This window comes from Dermacentor silvarum, chromosome 9 (genome assembly GCF_013339745.2).
Source record: "Dermacentor silvarum isolate Dsil-2018 chromosome 9, BIME_Dsil_1.4, whole genome shotgun sequence".
Taxonomy (NCBI): Eukaryota; Metazoa; Arthropoda; class Arachnida; order Ixodida; family Ixodidae; genus Dermacentor; species Dermacentor silvarum.
The window spans coordinates 56,479,970-56,494,902 of record NC_051162.1 but is presented as its reverse complement, the minus strand read 5'-3'; the positions used below and the strand labels follow the sequence as shown (position 1 = coordinate 56,494,902).

General features: G+C 50.1%; 1 protein-coding gene across 2 annotated transcripts in view; it reads left to right on the top strand.

The window, feature by feature from the left end:
* Positions 1-7,968: 7,968 nt before the first annotated feature.
* The window catches only part of LOC119465259 (uncharacterized), a 33,739-nt gene continuing 26,774 nt past the window's right edge, over positions 7,969-14,933 (top strand). Inside the window, exon 1 of one of the 2 annotated variants that reach the window (XM_037726057.2) lies at positions 7,969-8,911. In XM_037726057.2, coding sequence (XP_037581985.1) covers positions 8,644-8,911 — 268 coding nt within the window. In that variant the 5' untranslated portion in view covers positions 7,969-8,643. The remainder of the gene's footprint in view (positions 8,912-14,933) is intronic. The other variant, XM_049655890.1, reaches the window with a different exon arrangement.

Below are 14,933 nucleotides of genomic sequence, written 5' to 3'. Positions count from 1 at the left end.
TGAGCCTAAGTCGATGTGCTTGCAGTTCGAAAGCCCTTATAACAAAACAACAAAAGTCCTGACAATCCATCACCTCTTTCCAGACGCCATAGTCCCCTGCCAACTTGTATCTTGGCGACACGCTTTCGTAATCGTTTCGGCTGACCGCGTCGCGTCTCCCTACCACCTCGTCTCGTCCTGCCACCTTGCTTTCCCTCCGAATGCATGCTGCACCCCGAAAAGAACGACGGAACGACTGGGATGACAATTGCCCCTTGCCCTTCGTCCGCGTTCGCGCAGAACATGCTTCTCTGTTTCTTGTTGTATGGTGGCCTGGACGCGCTTGAAATGAACACGACGCCAACGGCGATCGCGGCTTTCCTTTCCTTGCACCATGCCTTTTTTCGGCTTTCGTCATTTTCGGCTCCGCTACATTCTTCACCATATTCTGATCTTTACATCACTTCTTTCTACGGCGACATAGCCTCCTCGATAATGAATCCCCCCCCCCCCCCCCCCGTACATGCGAGAGCGCGGGAAGCGGCGGCAAAACGCCGGAAGCGCGTTGTCTAGCTGAGATTGGTGGCGCCGATGCTCGGTTCAAGCGCGACGCCAGCAAGCGGACCCAGAGGCGGCGAGAGCGCAGGAAGCGGCGGCAAAACACCGGAAGCGTTCTCTGCCTGAAGTTGTTCTGGCGCTGAGCCGTGCTCCCTCAAGGGCTGCAGAAGATAGCGCCAACCTTTCCCTTTCCCTCAAGAACCACTTATCCTGAAGTTGGTCGCGTCGATGCTCGGTTCAAGCGCGAGCTTCGCGAGCCCTCAGCTCCGCGTCGGGAACGAGAGAGAAAGAGAGCGCGCGTCGGGAACCAACGCCCTAGTAAAGCCCCTTGATGTTAGAAAGTAGCGACACGCTTTGATCTACGCCGCAACGCCCTCGCCGGCGCGGTCAACCTCCTCTTTTTCTCCCCCTCTTTCGCGGAGGCAGCGCATCCGCCACGCTGAATGGCTGCGGCGCTCGAGACTACCCCGTCAGGTGACCCTGACGTCACGAAAACTGCGCGAAACTTGCTTTCGCGCGCCTTTAGTTTCTCCTGCTCGCCATGAGCAGTCCAAGTGGTGGTCGCCCTGCCGCTCCGAACGTGTGTTTCCCAAGGTTTTCCATCCTTTCGTAGGAATCTGAGATTCGTTCTCCGTGAAAATGCCTTGCTGCTGCGCGTTTCAATGCAGCAGCAGGAAAGAGAAAGGGCAAGCCTTATTTTATATCCCCCGAGGTGAACTGAATGTCGTGCGTCGGAAGCAGTGGCTCCATGTTGCAGCTTTCCTCATATTTGTGGATGAAGTTGCATGGAGATTTTAATGCTCTTCGCATAGCCAGACTCTTCGTTCAGTTTAATACAGAGCACCGATAACTGTGCATATTTTTTTTTAACGTGAGTCGGCTGAAATTTTCGTTGACTCTTCGAGCCGTGACAAAGCCTTTTGTGTTTTCGCGCGTGCGTTAGTTTTCAAATGTATGTAATTTGTGAGTTAATGCCTGTAACTCATATTTTGTAGTTGTGTGCGTGTGTGTGCGCGTGTTTGTGTATGTGCGTGCGTGTATGTGTGTGCGCGCGTGTGTGTGTGCGTGTGATCCTTGCGCCTGATACTTGTGAAGTCAAGGAACTATTTTACTCTTATTGCGTGCTTATTGTATCTTTGCAAAGTTTCAATACTGCGAGCATTTTTTTCTTTATGTACTTTATGTTGCGAATGCGTGAACCGCAATATATAGGTAGATAAGTGGTATTATGTATTATTCGAGCATGCTCATTAAGTACAAGCCACGCGCTTCTGATAATCTCCCTCAGTTCTGATAAACTTGACATCTTGAAGTCTGTAAGTTAATTATCAAGTGCCAGTCTTAGCAGTTTCCGTGTAAGCAATCAGCCCCCCCCCCCTCTTTTTTATTGCGATAGCAATTATATGGACACTCAAAAGCAGATTTCTGCCGTCGGCGTCGCCGTCGCCGTCGCCGTGAGGTTCCGTATGACGTCAATGGAGATGAAATCGTGGCCGCGGTGGTAAGTGGTTCTTGAGGGAAAGGGAAAGGTTGGCGCTATCTTCTGCAGCCCTTGAGGGAGCACGCGGTAGCGCCGCCGAACGCTGTATGTGCGAGTGAAAGGGCGCGAGGGACGCGCTCTTTCACGGGGAGTGAACGCACGGCGGAGAACAAACGCGCGTTCTGCGCCGTGCTTCCTTAAGGGCTGCAGAAGTAGGCGTCTCTTTCCTCCTTTACAAATCACCATATATGTAGAGCAAACGCGCCTTCTTCCGATGCGCGAGAGGCCGTGGGGGAGGGGGGAAGGGGGAGGGAAGGGAGGCGACGTTTAGCTGCGGCACCAAGTGCCTATTTATATCAGAGGCTCCGGCAACAGTCACCAACGCCGCACGCATTTTGAGCGAACGCGGGCAAAATGCCGACGGCGTCGACAACAGTTCGGCGCGTTGCCGGTGCTGCTGCATGTCCAAGTTTATACAGCTGATAAAGCTAATATCATTACTCCGTATATCTCTCTACAAATTTGCTATCGCAATTGATGCTTCACCTTTCAGGTGAAACTGCGACAACTTTTTTTTTGAGAGAGAGACTTAGGTTACTCCCAGAGGTGATGGAATGTAATTTCTCGTCGTTTCATAGAGACGGAATACAGGCGCGTGTGTAAAGTTCTATGTTGGCTGTTTCGCAAACACAGCACGTATTTCGCACAGTGGCATTGGTACAAAGGCTTTTGGCCCACTCATTTTGGCGAATTCACTTTAAGTAAACTATCACATTTCTTCTTGGTTACCTTCTCTGAGCCTTTTAAGAGCGAAGATTGTGAACCGAATTCTCGTTTATACTCTGCGCTGCTTATATTGTATGCACCCAATACACCTCCGCGTTACGGACAACCCAAGTGGCGACGTAGAGGTAAACAGCTCAGCCACTGCTTGGTACTCATTTTTTCGGAGCGCTTCGGCTTGTATTTATCGAAGCGTCCTAAAAAAATGGCACGACGTTCTATCGGAAACGTACTTTCGTCATGACAGTTTCACAAGGGATAAATTCCCATACAACGCTTCAAAGGGCCGAATAAACAAGCGCGCGCATTGATTCTAATGCGGCTGCAGCGAGCTACTGGAGGATTCAGCGCCGCGCCGGCCCGGTGAGGGGGAGAAATCCGAGGAGAATTGAGGAGGAAAGCGCGCGCGGGGGGGAGAGTGTCGCTACTTTCTAATAGCGTCCTCGATCACCTTGCCCCGGGGTTGCCCCGAAACCAGAATGATGTGCTGTGCACCGCGGGGGTGGCGCACTGCGGAGGGTCAACATCGAGGACAAAACTGCACTCCGTGCAGATGCTTGCATGAAGCGCCACTTCGCCCCTGGCGCCCAAAACGTGCGCAAAACGCGCGCGCGCACGTTTTTTTGTTTGCAGGTGCAGAGGATATGCGGCAAGCACTCGAACCTTGTCAAACTGCGTGCTCCGACATACCTGGTTACAAGTACACACCAATGGATTTTATAGTTAATGGCAAGAGACATAATGTGGCGATGTCGGTGGATGAAATGAACGATTTTATGGCGAGTATTCGTTTTTAGCAACGCACGCGCGGGGAGTCAGTAACACAGCGCGGTGCGCTTCTGCGGCCCGCTTCCAGCAAGTTCTGGTAGCACAAAGATGGGGAGCCAAATAATCTCCCTACTCCGGTGTCGTCGAGGCGCCTGACGACCCGTTCAACGAAGCTGTCCACTTTCGGGCGCTCTTCACCACATTGTTTTTGGACGAGGTCGATCAGCATGTCGTCTTCGCTGTCAGCCGAACTGAAAAAAGCTCATCGATTGCGGCAACTAGCAGCGCTTCCTTTCTAATTGCCGACATCTCGACTAGTACCTCCATCAACTACGTGCAACCGCAGCTTTCGGGCCAGAGCGTGCGCGGTTCCGCAGTCGGCGGTGCGCGCGCGTCCCGCAATCCTTGCTGGGATTGCACCCCGGCGCACCGCCGATTTTCTCGGTGCGAGACGGGGCAACGGAAAACCGCCCCAACCGGGTGCGCTTCCGGTGATCGAGGATGGTCGGTGCGCACCGGTGCGGTTGATCGAGGATGAAAGTGCGCACCAAGGCGCCCCGGTGCGCACCGGTGCGGGTGATCGAGGACGCTATAACATCAAGGGGCTTTACGCCCTAGTGCACCGCAGTGCCCCTAGCGGTTTCCGTGCAAACCAGAGCTACGGAAACCGGATGACAAGGGACGAGGCTCGGCCCTAAGGTGCTTCGCCCCTAAAAAAACACCGCAAATCCACGAAGTGAATGATGATGAGTGGGCGAAGCACCGGGGGATCATTCGGGTAACCGTGAATCCCCTGACGCCGGCCAGCGGACCCCGAGGCGGCGAGAGCGCGGGAAGTGGCGGCAAAACGCCGGAAGCGTTCTCTACCTGAGGTTGGTGGCGCCGATGCTCGATTCAAGCGCGACGCCGGCAAGCGGACCCAGAGGCGGCGAGAGCGCGGGAAGCCTCCTCGCCTGGAAGCGCTCAGCTGGCGGGTCGGGTTCTCTTATGGTATCTTCGACTGGTCGCCTCGGAGCGCTCTAGATCGCTCTCGCGAGCGGCGTTGTCTTCGGCTGGTTGAAAGAGGGTGCGCGCCTTGCGTTCGGCTGGTTCTTTTCGATTGCTCTCCTCCCGCGTCGAGCGCTCTGAGGCGCTCCGCGCCCTGTCGTCGGAGCAGTCGTCGAGATAAGAGCGTTTCCAGCAACGTCATCACCGCACAGCGTCGCCGTTCTTGGCGACGGTCCACCGTAGCCTAGGCAACCTAGGCCACAGCATGCTGGCGGCTCAACGAACGGTCGTCCCACCGGCGCATCCGCCGGTTTAGCTTTGGACAGGCGAAACATCGAACGTTAGCAGTAGTCACGTGGTTTCGCATCTGCCATTTCCCCCTCCGAGAGCGAGTCACACGTTCGGTTTGCGCGCTTGTCCTCTACCTCGGAGTTCGGGGAACGCCGGATCTGCACGACTCTGCTTCGGGGGATGGATGCGACCAGTCGAAGATTAAACTACCTTCCGGAGCTGCAAAACAGCTTTGCTCGGGACCAGGGTCAACTACCTCGAACCATGCCAGCCTCCCGTTGCACACTTTCGGGAAGAGTAACCCGGGGGGGGGGCGACAAAAGTTCCACGCGCGACACACGAGGGTGCGATTGCCAACCTGTTTGACGAGCCCGATAGCCCGGTCGACGCGAACCTGCGCACCATGATTGACAGGCGACGGCGAGTGGTTGCGGTCGAAGAACTTTACCGATGCCAGGAAGAGAGTCCGCATGTAACAGCTCCTTTCTACGTCGCACGTTCGGATAGCACTTCGGGAAAGTGAAATGCTTTGCACTTAATTTTTCTTCAACAATGTCCGAATATTTTTAGGTGTTAACCGCAGCAATTATTGATGATTGGGCTCTTCTGCCCTGCCGGTTTTCGTCACCTTGATTTTTATACAAGGGTTCTACTTTTTTGTAGTCTTTATGCTTAACGTAGCTTGAAACAATCGAAGTGAGTGGATTCAAAGACGACACACTGGTCATAATCATGAACCAGACTGCACTCGCCCAAATTTGTGGCCTTTTGTTCTTGCATGGTTTACAGCTTTGCGTGCGCGCGCGCGCATCTGTCACTATACAGTCTGTAGCGCTCCTACTTTATAAAAAAATGCATTGCTCACTTGGTTTATACAATGTCAAATGCTATCAGCTGCTGATGTAAAAATTGCACTGGTGCTTTTTTCTAAGTAAGCTGTATTGACAGCTGGAGATATCTCTTGTCTGTTGGCACTAGCTGAATGACGGGACCTCCTCACCTACCTTATAAGAAGCGAAACCATTAACTTAATCTAGGCACCTCACCGGAAAAACCACTGGGGTTGCCTTCTCATACATGTACAATTTTCTATTTTTTATGATTTAATAAACGTATTTATCTCTCTCTCATCATAATGATCAGGGTAAGCTAATCGGCTGTACCCTTATTGGTCCTCACAATGTTTGTATATGGGTCAAAACCAGGGAGCACTTCGCGATATAACACCTAGCATTTAGCAAACGGGCATCTAGCAAACTGGCGTTCTTCTTTTTGCACTGATCCCTAATTAGCTGTCCCTGTTATTGCAAGTTTCTCAGCACCAGTGTACACAGTTTACTTCGACTACCGCCTAGTTTCCCTAAACCTTACAAGACTTAACGGTACGTAGCCAGTAAAATGTATGAAATCACAAATTAACTCTGTTGTGCCATACTTTACCTGTAATCCATACATGAGTAAAATATTGCTGCAACAGCACCTTACTAACCTAACGCAAAAAATGCATTCAAGCAAGTATGTGATGTGTTCTTCATTCTAAAAGGTTTTCTGTGTGACTTAGTTTCGTTACCGAAATTCACTATACAGCATCAACAATGAGTTTAATTTCAGATCGTTGTGTGTGCTGCAGGATGTATGCCTTGCTGCTTTGATTGATAAAACATGGGCCGAAGCTTCCACACAATAATGAACTTCAATTTGGCTCTACCACTACCGGTGCTTGGTTGTCACCTGCCGAATGAATCATTCCATGAGCCTGAAATGGCACCTCAAATGAAACCTTCGCTCGCTGCTGCTGGCGCGCTCGCTCACGCCAGCGTTTTCCCAGTGGTTGTGGGCGGTCATCGAGTGTTATCTAATTATGCTTGCTTGTGCGCGCTGACATCATGCTTATTAATTCAGTTAGTTAGAGAATGTGTCCAAGTTTATACAGCTGATAAAACTACTATCCTTACTCCGCATAGCTCTCTACTAATTTGCTATCGCTATTGATGCTTCACCTTTCGAGTGAAACTGGGACATTTTCTTAATTTAAACAAATTCTTCGGTTTTACGTTGCAAAACCACGATATAATTATGAGGCACCCGGTTTAGGCACCTGGGGTTCTTTGACGCGTACCTAAATAGAAGTACACGAGTGTTTTTCATTTCGTTCCCATCGAATTTCGCGACCTGGATTGAACCCGCGAACTCCAGTTTAGCAGCGCAACGCCGTATTCACTATATAGCCACTAATTAGGCTAGCGCGCAGGCTTCCTTTCTATTCTTTTCATTTTGAAGTATCGACTGAAAAAAAAAAAACAATTCCATGTACGCCTTACGGCCAAAGATTAACATATAGAATGACTAACTAAAACCGTTTTCGACGCTCGTGGCCCGACCGCAATAAATGACTCCGTACCCATTACTCAGCATTCTGTTACGCGAGGAAGGTGGAAACTTGAATGGAATGTTGCACTGCAGTTTACTCTTTTTTTTTTTTCTCTATAACAATGCTTCCCGTAAATCTGAGTAGAAGGCGCCGGATGAGGCAGATATGCTTTACTTGTTCGAAGCGGCAAGCAGGAAGGTTACATATGTTTCTTCGTCTGCGTTTCGCAAGACCTACTGATGGAAAACTATATGCGCAACAATACACACGAGAGATACATGCTGCTTAAAGAACGAGAAAAATATTTCTTTCTCCAAAGGGAACCGTACAATAACATAGTAGAATGAAAGCCGACACTGCGGCCGCAATGCACGCGCAATCAATGCACCGAGTGGAATTAAAAAATAAATAAAAAAAAGTGAAAGAAAGGAATGTATTCTTAAGGCATAAATACATGTCATATGCAATTATGAACACCATTTGAGCGGTCTGAACGCAAATACCAGGGCGCGAGGTAGTACCAATGACCCTACCGAGCAGTATCGCCCATGGATGCGGCCCCATCCACTTTGACCGCAGCGCCGCCACAGTAGTTTTCCCCGTCGGGCGCCTTACTGCAAAGCATGCGCCGCCCCAGCCGCTCGTCCCATTCCTGCGACACTCTACCTGAAAAACATGAAAACCCCTTAAACCACTGAGGCTGTGGCGCCATCTAACGCCGAATACCGCGGTCTTGTTGCCGATCTTTTTCAGTGCGCATCATAGAGGGCACTAGGCTCCCATCAGCTTCTTGTAAATACACAGTCCACTCGTAAACGCTTTCTGTCCGCGTTTCGCTTCGCTGCCTGTTTTAGTAGCATTCTAGTAAGATTAAAGCTTCGACCGCGGTTCGCCCGCGGATTACTTTGACTGGATAGGAATCGAAATGATCGTTACCGCTAACCTTAAGAGCCGTTTTAGGACAGCCACCACATCTCTACGCGCAAACGCTGAGCGCATATTTCGCTGACGGGTTCCCGTCAACCGAAGTTATCACGAAAATGTGTTTTCAACCGCGGATAAGGAAAACGGGCAAATGGTCCGGTGCATGAAATGCTCCCGCCTGGCCGCCTGGGCGCTGCAGGTGTTCCGCGTTGGGTTTTCGGTTGAAGAGAGAGGGAGAGAGTGACTGGGGCCCCACGGGACCGCGAGGTAGAGGGCAGATGCATCCGTTTTGCTCGACGCTCGGCCGGCGCCGCTTTTCCTCCGCTGCGCCGGGTGCCGGATCGTTGCCCGCAGGGGAGCTGCGGTCACGTGTTCTCTTCGTCCGCGGACGCTTCCGTTGGCAGCGGTCGTGCGACCGGGGGAACGGAACAATCGGCGCAGTGCTGCCACCATTTGCCGAGTGTGACGCCGTTGCTCGTCGCGGTGATCAGAGGGCGTCTGGATGCCTGAACGCTTCGCGCCCGTCTTTGTCGCTATCGTGTGCTCCAGCAACGACGTGCCTGTGCCTTGCGTCTCTTTGCGAACCAACACACGTACAGCCATGTCGCATGATGCCGTGATGTATTTCCTGGCGCTCATCGAGCAGCGTCCCGCGCTGTGGGATGTGAGCAACGATGATTACCAGATCCGCACGCTCAAGCAATCCCTGTGGGAAGAGATCACGGCACAGATGACACGGAAGTGGCCCTCGTTCGGCCCCTACAACACCGGTAAGTAAACTAGTACGGTGAAAGCTGTTCTTATTATCTTGTTATTGTCACGGTAATCGTCACACGTCGGGTCAAAATGTTTAATTGTGTTTAAGTTTGTTGCTTAATGTTGTGTTAACTATGTATACCGATACTGGGCTTCCAGTGAAGGCTTACCTGATATTTTGGCAAGTGGGTTCTAATTAAAAGGTTATGTGTTAAAAAACTGATGTGTTATCTACCACCTGTCCTGACTTTATAGCAGTTTATCAAGTCTTGGGGATAAGACTGGCATTAATGTTCATTATGCCTTCTTCCAATGTTGAAGCGTCTTTTGATCATTATTGTACATTATTTATATGTGCCGTTCATTCACTAGTAAACTTCGTCTGCCAAATTGTACTCAGCCAGAAAAGTTTGCGCGACCTCAATATTTATTCTGAAATGTTTCATGACGATGGTACGCAGAAGTATTAACTCCAGCATGTTCTTGACCTCAGACATCCCGCTCTGGACTCAAAGAGCGAATTACTGCCTTTTTTGGTATCGTATTTTCCCTTCTGACTTCTTTCTTGCCGTATTTGTATATTGTTACATCGGATGCGCTGTGGCGTTGCTTCAAACGCGCGGCGGCGCTGCATCGAAAGCACGCACGTGCAAGCCTGCGCCGCGATTGCGATTGGTGGACTTGAGTGTTCTAAGACGGTTCATTTGCTATAAATTCACGCGATGTGATGTGATGCGAGTCTTGCTTGCTGGGACGCTCGCAGTACGCAGCCGATGGAATAGAGACGTTTCTCAAGTACGTCTCGGCGTCCATCACAGCAAACTGGCGACGAGGATGCGATACGCCAAGATCCACTGAAGATGGCTACGTCGGGCGCTACACTCGGCAAGCTGCCCGAGTTCGACCCGGACACCGGGGACTTCGAAGTCTACCTCGAGCGATTGGAGTGCTTCATCGCCGCCAACAACATCGGAGGAGTAAAGAAACTGCAGGTCTTCTCGACTACAATTGGCGACCATTGTTGCCAGGCCGTGCGAGGCGGCGTAGCCCAAAGCTAGATAAATTGTAGCCCAAACGTAGCCAAACACAAAAAAGCTAAACATTTTCGTAGCCAAATATAGCCATTTTTATTCGCAGGTTTATTTGTGTATGCATTTTCATATTCGACTACGGCAATCCTTTTTTGCACAACCCGTCGTAACAAAATGTCCGTGTCACCGTGACGGTCGACCCTTCACATCAACAACAGCGACATCACGCGTGCAACCAGAACATTTCCAACGACTCGTTTCAGAGGGACAAATCAGTGTTTTTATTTTATGGCAGATACTAAGTTATTATTTTTAGTTATTTACAGTAATATTAACTGCTAACTCTAATTTTTAGCTGTCGTGAACGCAAAATAATGTTCAGCATCATCGACCTCCCACGTGACCTCTGCCTACGACGTAGAAAATGTTCAGCAGTCTGCGACGGCGACGTGCCCACGGCTTTTTTTATGAGCCAAAACCAGTCTTTCGCGCTATAATATCTGGCGTTATTAATCTGATCGTCCTATGTTTTTTTTTTAACACGAAAGTGTTTTATGCCGGGGTCCACCAAGACTTCACTGACGTATTTCCGTCACGGAAATACGTCATAGAACATAATACAAAGAAAGAAACCAGAAGAAAAAGTTCCACAAACATGCAAAATTTCGGAATCGAACCCACGACCTCTCGGTCCGCGACGATAGATCGCCGAGCGTTTAACCCATTGCGCCACAAACGCATTTGCAGAGAGCTACACAGACGCGCCTTATATATCTAACTCTCCTCCGTGTACCCGCGCTCTTGCTCGGGGCGGTGCCGCCGCCTACGAGCAGAAAAGAGAAGTACTGCATTATGACACTAACGCGCACCGACAGTGAACGCTTCGGTGGTCTCAGCTCTACGACGCCTCGATGCCAGCATTCGAAGGGACGCTGGCATCATGAAGCACTACCAACGCCACCTAGGTGGCGTTGGTAGTGGCGTTCACCGTACTCAGCACAGCGGAGCGCGGCCTCCGCAATTAGCTCTGAAAATGTTTCTGAAGTTGATCGCGGAGGCTGCAATTACGACGCGCTGTACGCGCTGATTTGACTCGGTGACGATTCAGTTACGTGCTTTGTCTTGCGCGTTGTATTAGTGTGTCAGTTACGTGCTTCGTCTTTCGCGTTGTGCTAGCGTGTGCAGCGTAGTGCAGCTTCCATATGCACGACGGTTGCTCATGGTCATCGACGTTGGTAGTCGTGATGGAGGAGACGTGCCACCAGGCGTCAGCGTGGGTGCATCAACGCCTAAGGGCGCTTTAGCCACAAAACACCAATAGACATTATATATCAATGTGCAATAAACATTACACTACTTCTGTGAAGACACGTTTCACTTTCGTGTTCTATACCGATTCCTATATAAGAGGGATCAACCACATTTTTTTTGAGTTAGCTTGGCCCGGGTTAGCTGGGACACGCTCTATATATATATAGTGTCCATTTCCATCAACCTGGCTGTCATATTAGGTCTCAGCACGCCAAGAACACGCGTTAAAATAAAGTGACGTATGCCACTGCCTGTTTGAATCGGTGTAAGCGAAACTGCGCAAAACACGCACGAAAGACACGCACGGAAAACACGCACGCGAGAAACACGCGCGAAAGTGCGCAAATTACTGCACAGAACGCAAAACAGCTCACCACTGTAAGAAGTGCGCGGTCGTTTTCGGCGACGAGCACGTCCCGAACGTAACTTGCTCGAAGTGGTGAAAGCCGCGACGGCGCACAAATAGCAAAGGTAAACGACAAATTCAGAACAGTGGTAATCCTGTGAAAACCGGTTACTGTCAAAAAGCAAACCATGTTCATATGCTAACAATAATAATTGCTGGGATTTTACGTGCCAAAACCACGATCTTCTTAGGAGGCATGACGCAGTGGGGGACGCCGTAATTATTCTGACCTCCTGGTGTTATTTAACGTGCACCTAAATCTAAGTACACAGGTGTTCCTGCATTTTGCCTCAATCGAAATGCGGCCGCCGTGGCAGAGAATCAAACCCGCGTCCTCGAACCAACAGCGTGACACCTCACCTGCTGAGCTAACACGGTGGTTGAGGCTCATGTGACGTGGTGCACTGATGTCATCGTGGCAAACATGGTTAGATATTAGCACAATTAGTATCTGCATAAGTGAAGTTACGGGCAAACCATCTATAAGTAAAAGCACCAGGACCCTCCTTTGAGCTCGGGGTCTTGCTCTCATTATTTTTTATACTTTCTGGCATACTTGGCCCACTTCCCCAGGGTTTTAGTCTCCTCCGAGGAAGTTCCGATCTTAAGTCCAACCTATCGAAATGAATCTCGAATGTAAGCACGAACAAAAATTCATCTCGCAGGAAAATGAAATTGGCAGTAAAGCCTAGCATGAGGAACGTGGAGCGGGTCGAAATCTATGCCCGGCGCGATACTTCACCCAGAAGCCATACCGTGAACACACTGGAGCGTGCCTTCTACCCGTGCTTCCCTTCTTTCATGTCGGCACCACGATCGTCCGACTCTATTTTATTGCTCTCGCTTTCTGTAGCATAGCCGTGTAAGTACAGTAGTACTGTGAAAAACCCTCTACTCCCAGGCTCATCCCGATGCCAGGGTATTGGGTGTCTGACGATGAAGTGGGATGTAAGTTTAAGTGCATCAAATATCATAGCCACCGGCTCAGACAACGGCGCAAAGAGGGGGGGGGGGGGGGATTTCACGCACGTACACACACACAGCCGCGCGGCCGGCTCAGCCAGCTAAAACACTAGCCTTCAAGATTTATTTCTACTCCATCAGCAGCCACCTCTGGGGCGTGGATTAGGCTGCCACGTATAGCCGAAACAAAGCCAAGTCGCAGTTTCTTTAGTAGCCCAAATATAGCCTACATAGCCAACTCGTCCAAGTCGACGCCAAAATGTTTTTCTTTAGCCCAATTTGGCTATATATAGCCAAACCTGGTAACACTGCGACCAGTGCCGCGACAGAGTCGAGCAGGTGCTCATACACCTAAGTAAGCACTGGTGTAAAGGTCAACGCCGGAAAGTACAAGTTCTTGCAGCAGAAAGTAACTTATCTGGATCACCAAATTGACAGACGCGGTCTGCATCCTACTGTGGATAATTTAATGGCCATAAAAACACAACCAAGCCGGATAATGTGACACAACTGAAAACACTTTTTGGGCTTTATTGGTGAATTTTTATTCCAAATTCCTGCTAAATTCGGCAATGGTGTTCGAACCTTTACATGAGCTGCCACTCTGAGACCAAATGGCACTGGTCACGTCAATGTGACGATGCATTCAAAAAGTTCCAGTTCCGCCCGAAAGGGGAAGCATCAATTGCGATTTCAAATTAGTAGAGAGCTATACGGAGTAAGGATACTAGTTTTATCGCCTGCATAAACTTGTACACATTCGCTTACTAGCTGAATTAACAAGCCTGGTGTCAGCGCGCACAAGCAAACGTGAACAGATCACACTCGATGACCGCAGACAACCACTGATAAACCGCAGGCGTGAGCAAGCCCGGCAGCAGTGAGCGAAGGTTCGTGCAGTCTATTGCTTCAACGGAAACTGAGCGGCGAAAGCGCAGCGCATACAAAGAGCCGTGTGGAGATGCTTTCAAGCTTAGATACGGTGCGCCCGACAGCCTGGAGCTGCGCAAAGTACAATTACGCAGTTGCTGGCAGAGTAGAAGCCGCACCCCTCCCTCCCTTGCTGCCTTCCCGCTTTCCTCCTTTCGCGTGGGAGATTGAGTCGCCAGTTCCCCTTGCGCCCCGGTCGCAAGATACGCATTTGTTGCCGCAGCTAAACGGGCTAAACGTCGCCTCCCTCTCGCCCATCCCCTCATGGTCTTTCCGTCACGTGTTCACTCCGCGGTGCGTTCTCTCTGCGTGAAAGCGCGCGGCCCTGGCGTGCTTTCACTCGCACATACAGCATACGGCGCGCGGCAACGATTTTTTATCGCCCTTGGACTTTATACGGAACCTGATGGCGACAGCGACGATGACGCCGACGGCAGAAATCCGCTTGGAGTGTCCACATAATTGGTATCAAAATAAGAAGTGCAAGGTGCTGGTGACCGATGAAAGTGTTGAGTTATTCGATGTTCACAAAGACATTGAAATCACGTATGATGCGTCGGATTATGGCGTCGGAGCAGTACTATCGCACGTGGAGAATGGCGTTGAGAGGCCGATAGCGTTTGCCTCAAGGTCTCTCACCGCGCCAGGCCGCAATTACGGGTACATTTAAAAAGAAGCCTTGAGTATTGTCCTTGGGGTAAAAAAAATATATATAAATACCTGTATGAAAGAACCTTTAAGGTAGTAACAGACCACCAGCCCCTGACAGTACTGTTCGACCCAAAGAGGCAGGGAAGCACTGTGGCTATACTGCGAAAGTGCATAGATCATTGAGCTTCTTGGCTAACTATCGATACATAATCGCGCATAAGCTGGGGGCAGCGATTGCTCATGCCGACGCGTTGTCCCGCCTGCCGTTATCTGACATGGAAGAGCTGTCTGAAAATTTTTTTTCACTTTTCTACTCTTACTGACCTGCCGCTCACAGCGAAAGATATTGAACATGCAACAGGCTGTGACAGGCTCCTAACGAGCGTTAGAAACATGATCTGGCAGGGTTGGCAAAAAAGAGTTCCAAATGAGCTGCATCCGATGGAATAAAGACGTTTCTTAAATACGTCTCGGCGTCTGTGACAACATGTATCACTAAACAACATTTTATTTGCATTCTTTCCATCCAGTTTACCACTCTGCTTCACTCACTTTATCTATGATCACGCGCCGTTGTATGTTTACACTCTCAATTACCCTGTACTTGTTGCCAGCTTTATCTCTTCCTCCATTTTGTGTCCACGCGTTCTAGGTAAATATATTTGTGAACTTTAGCCGCCCATTGCTTTTCATCCGTGATCCTGTGTCTTTATTCAAAACGTCGCATGCCATCGGCACTATAGT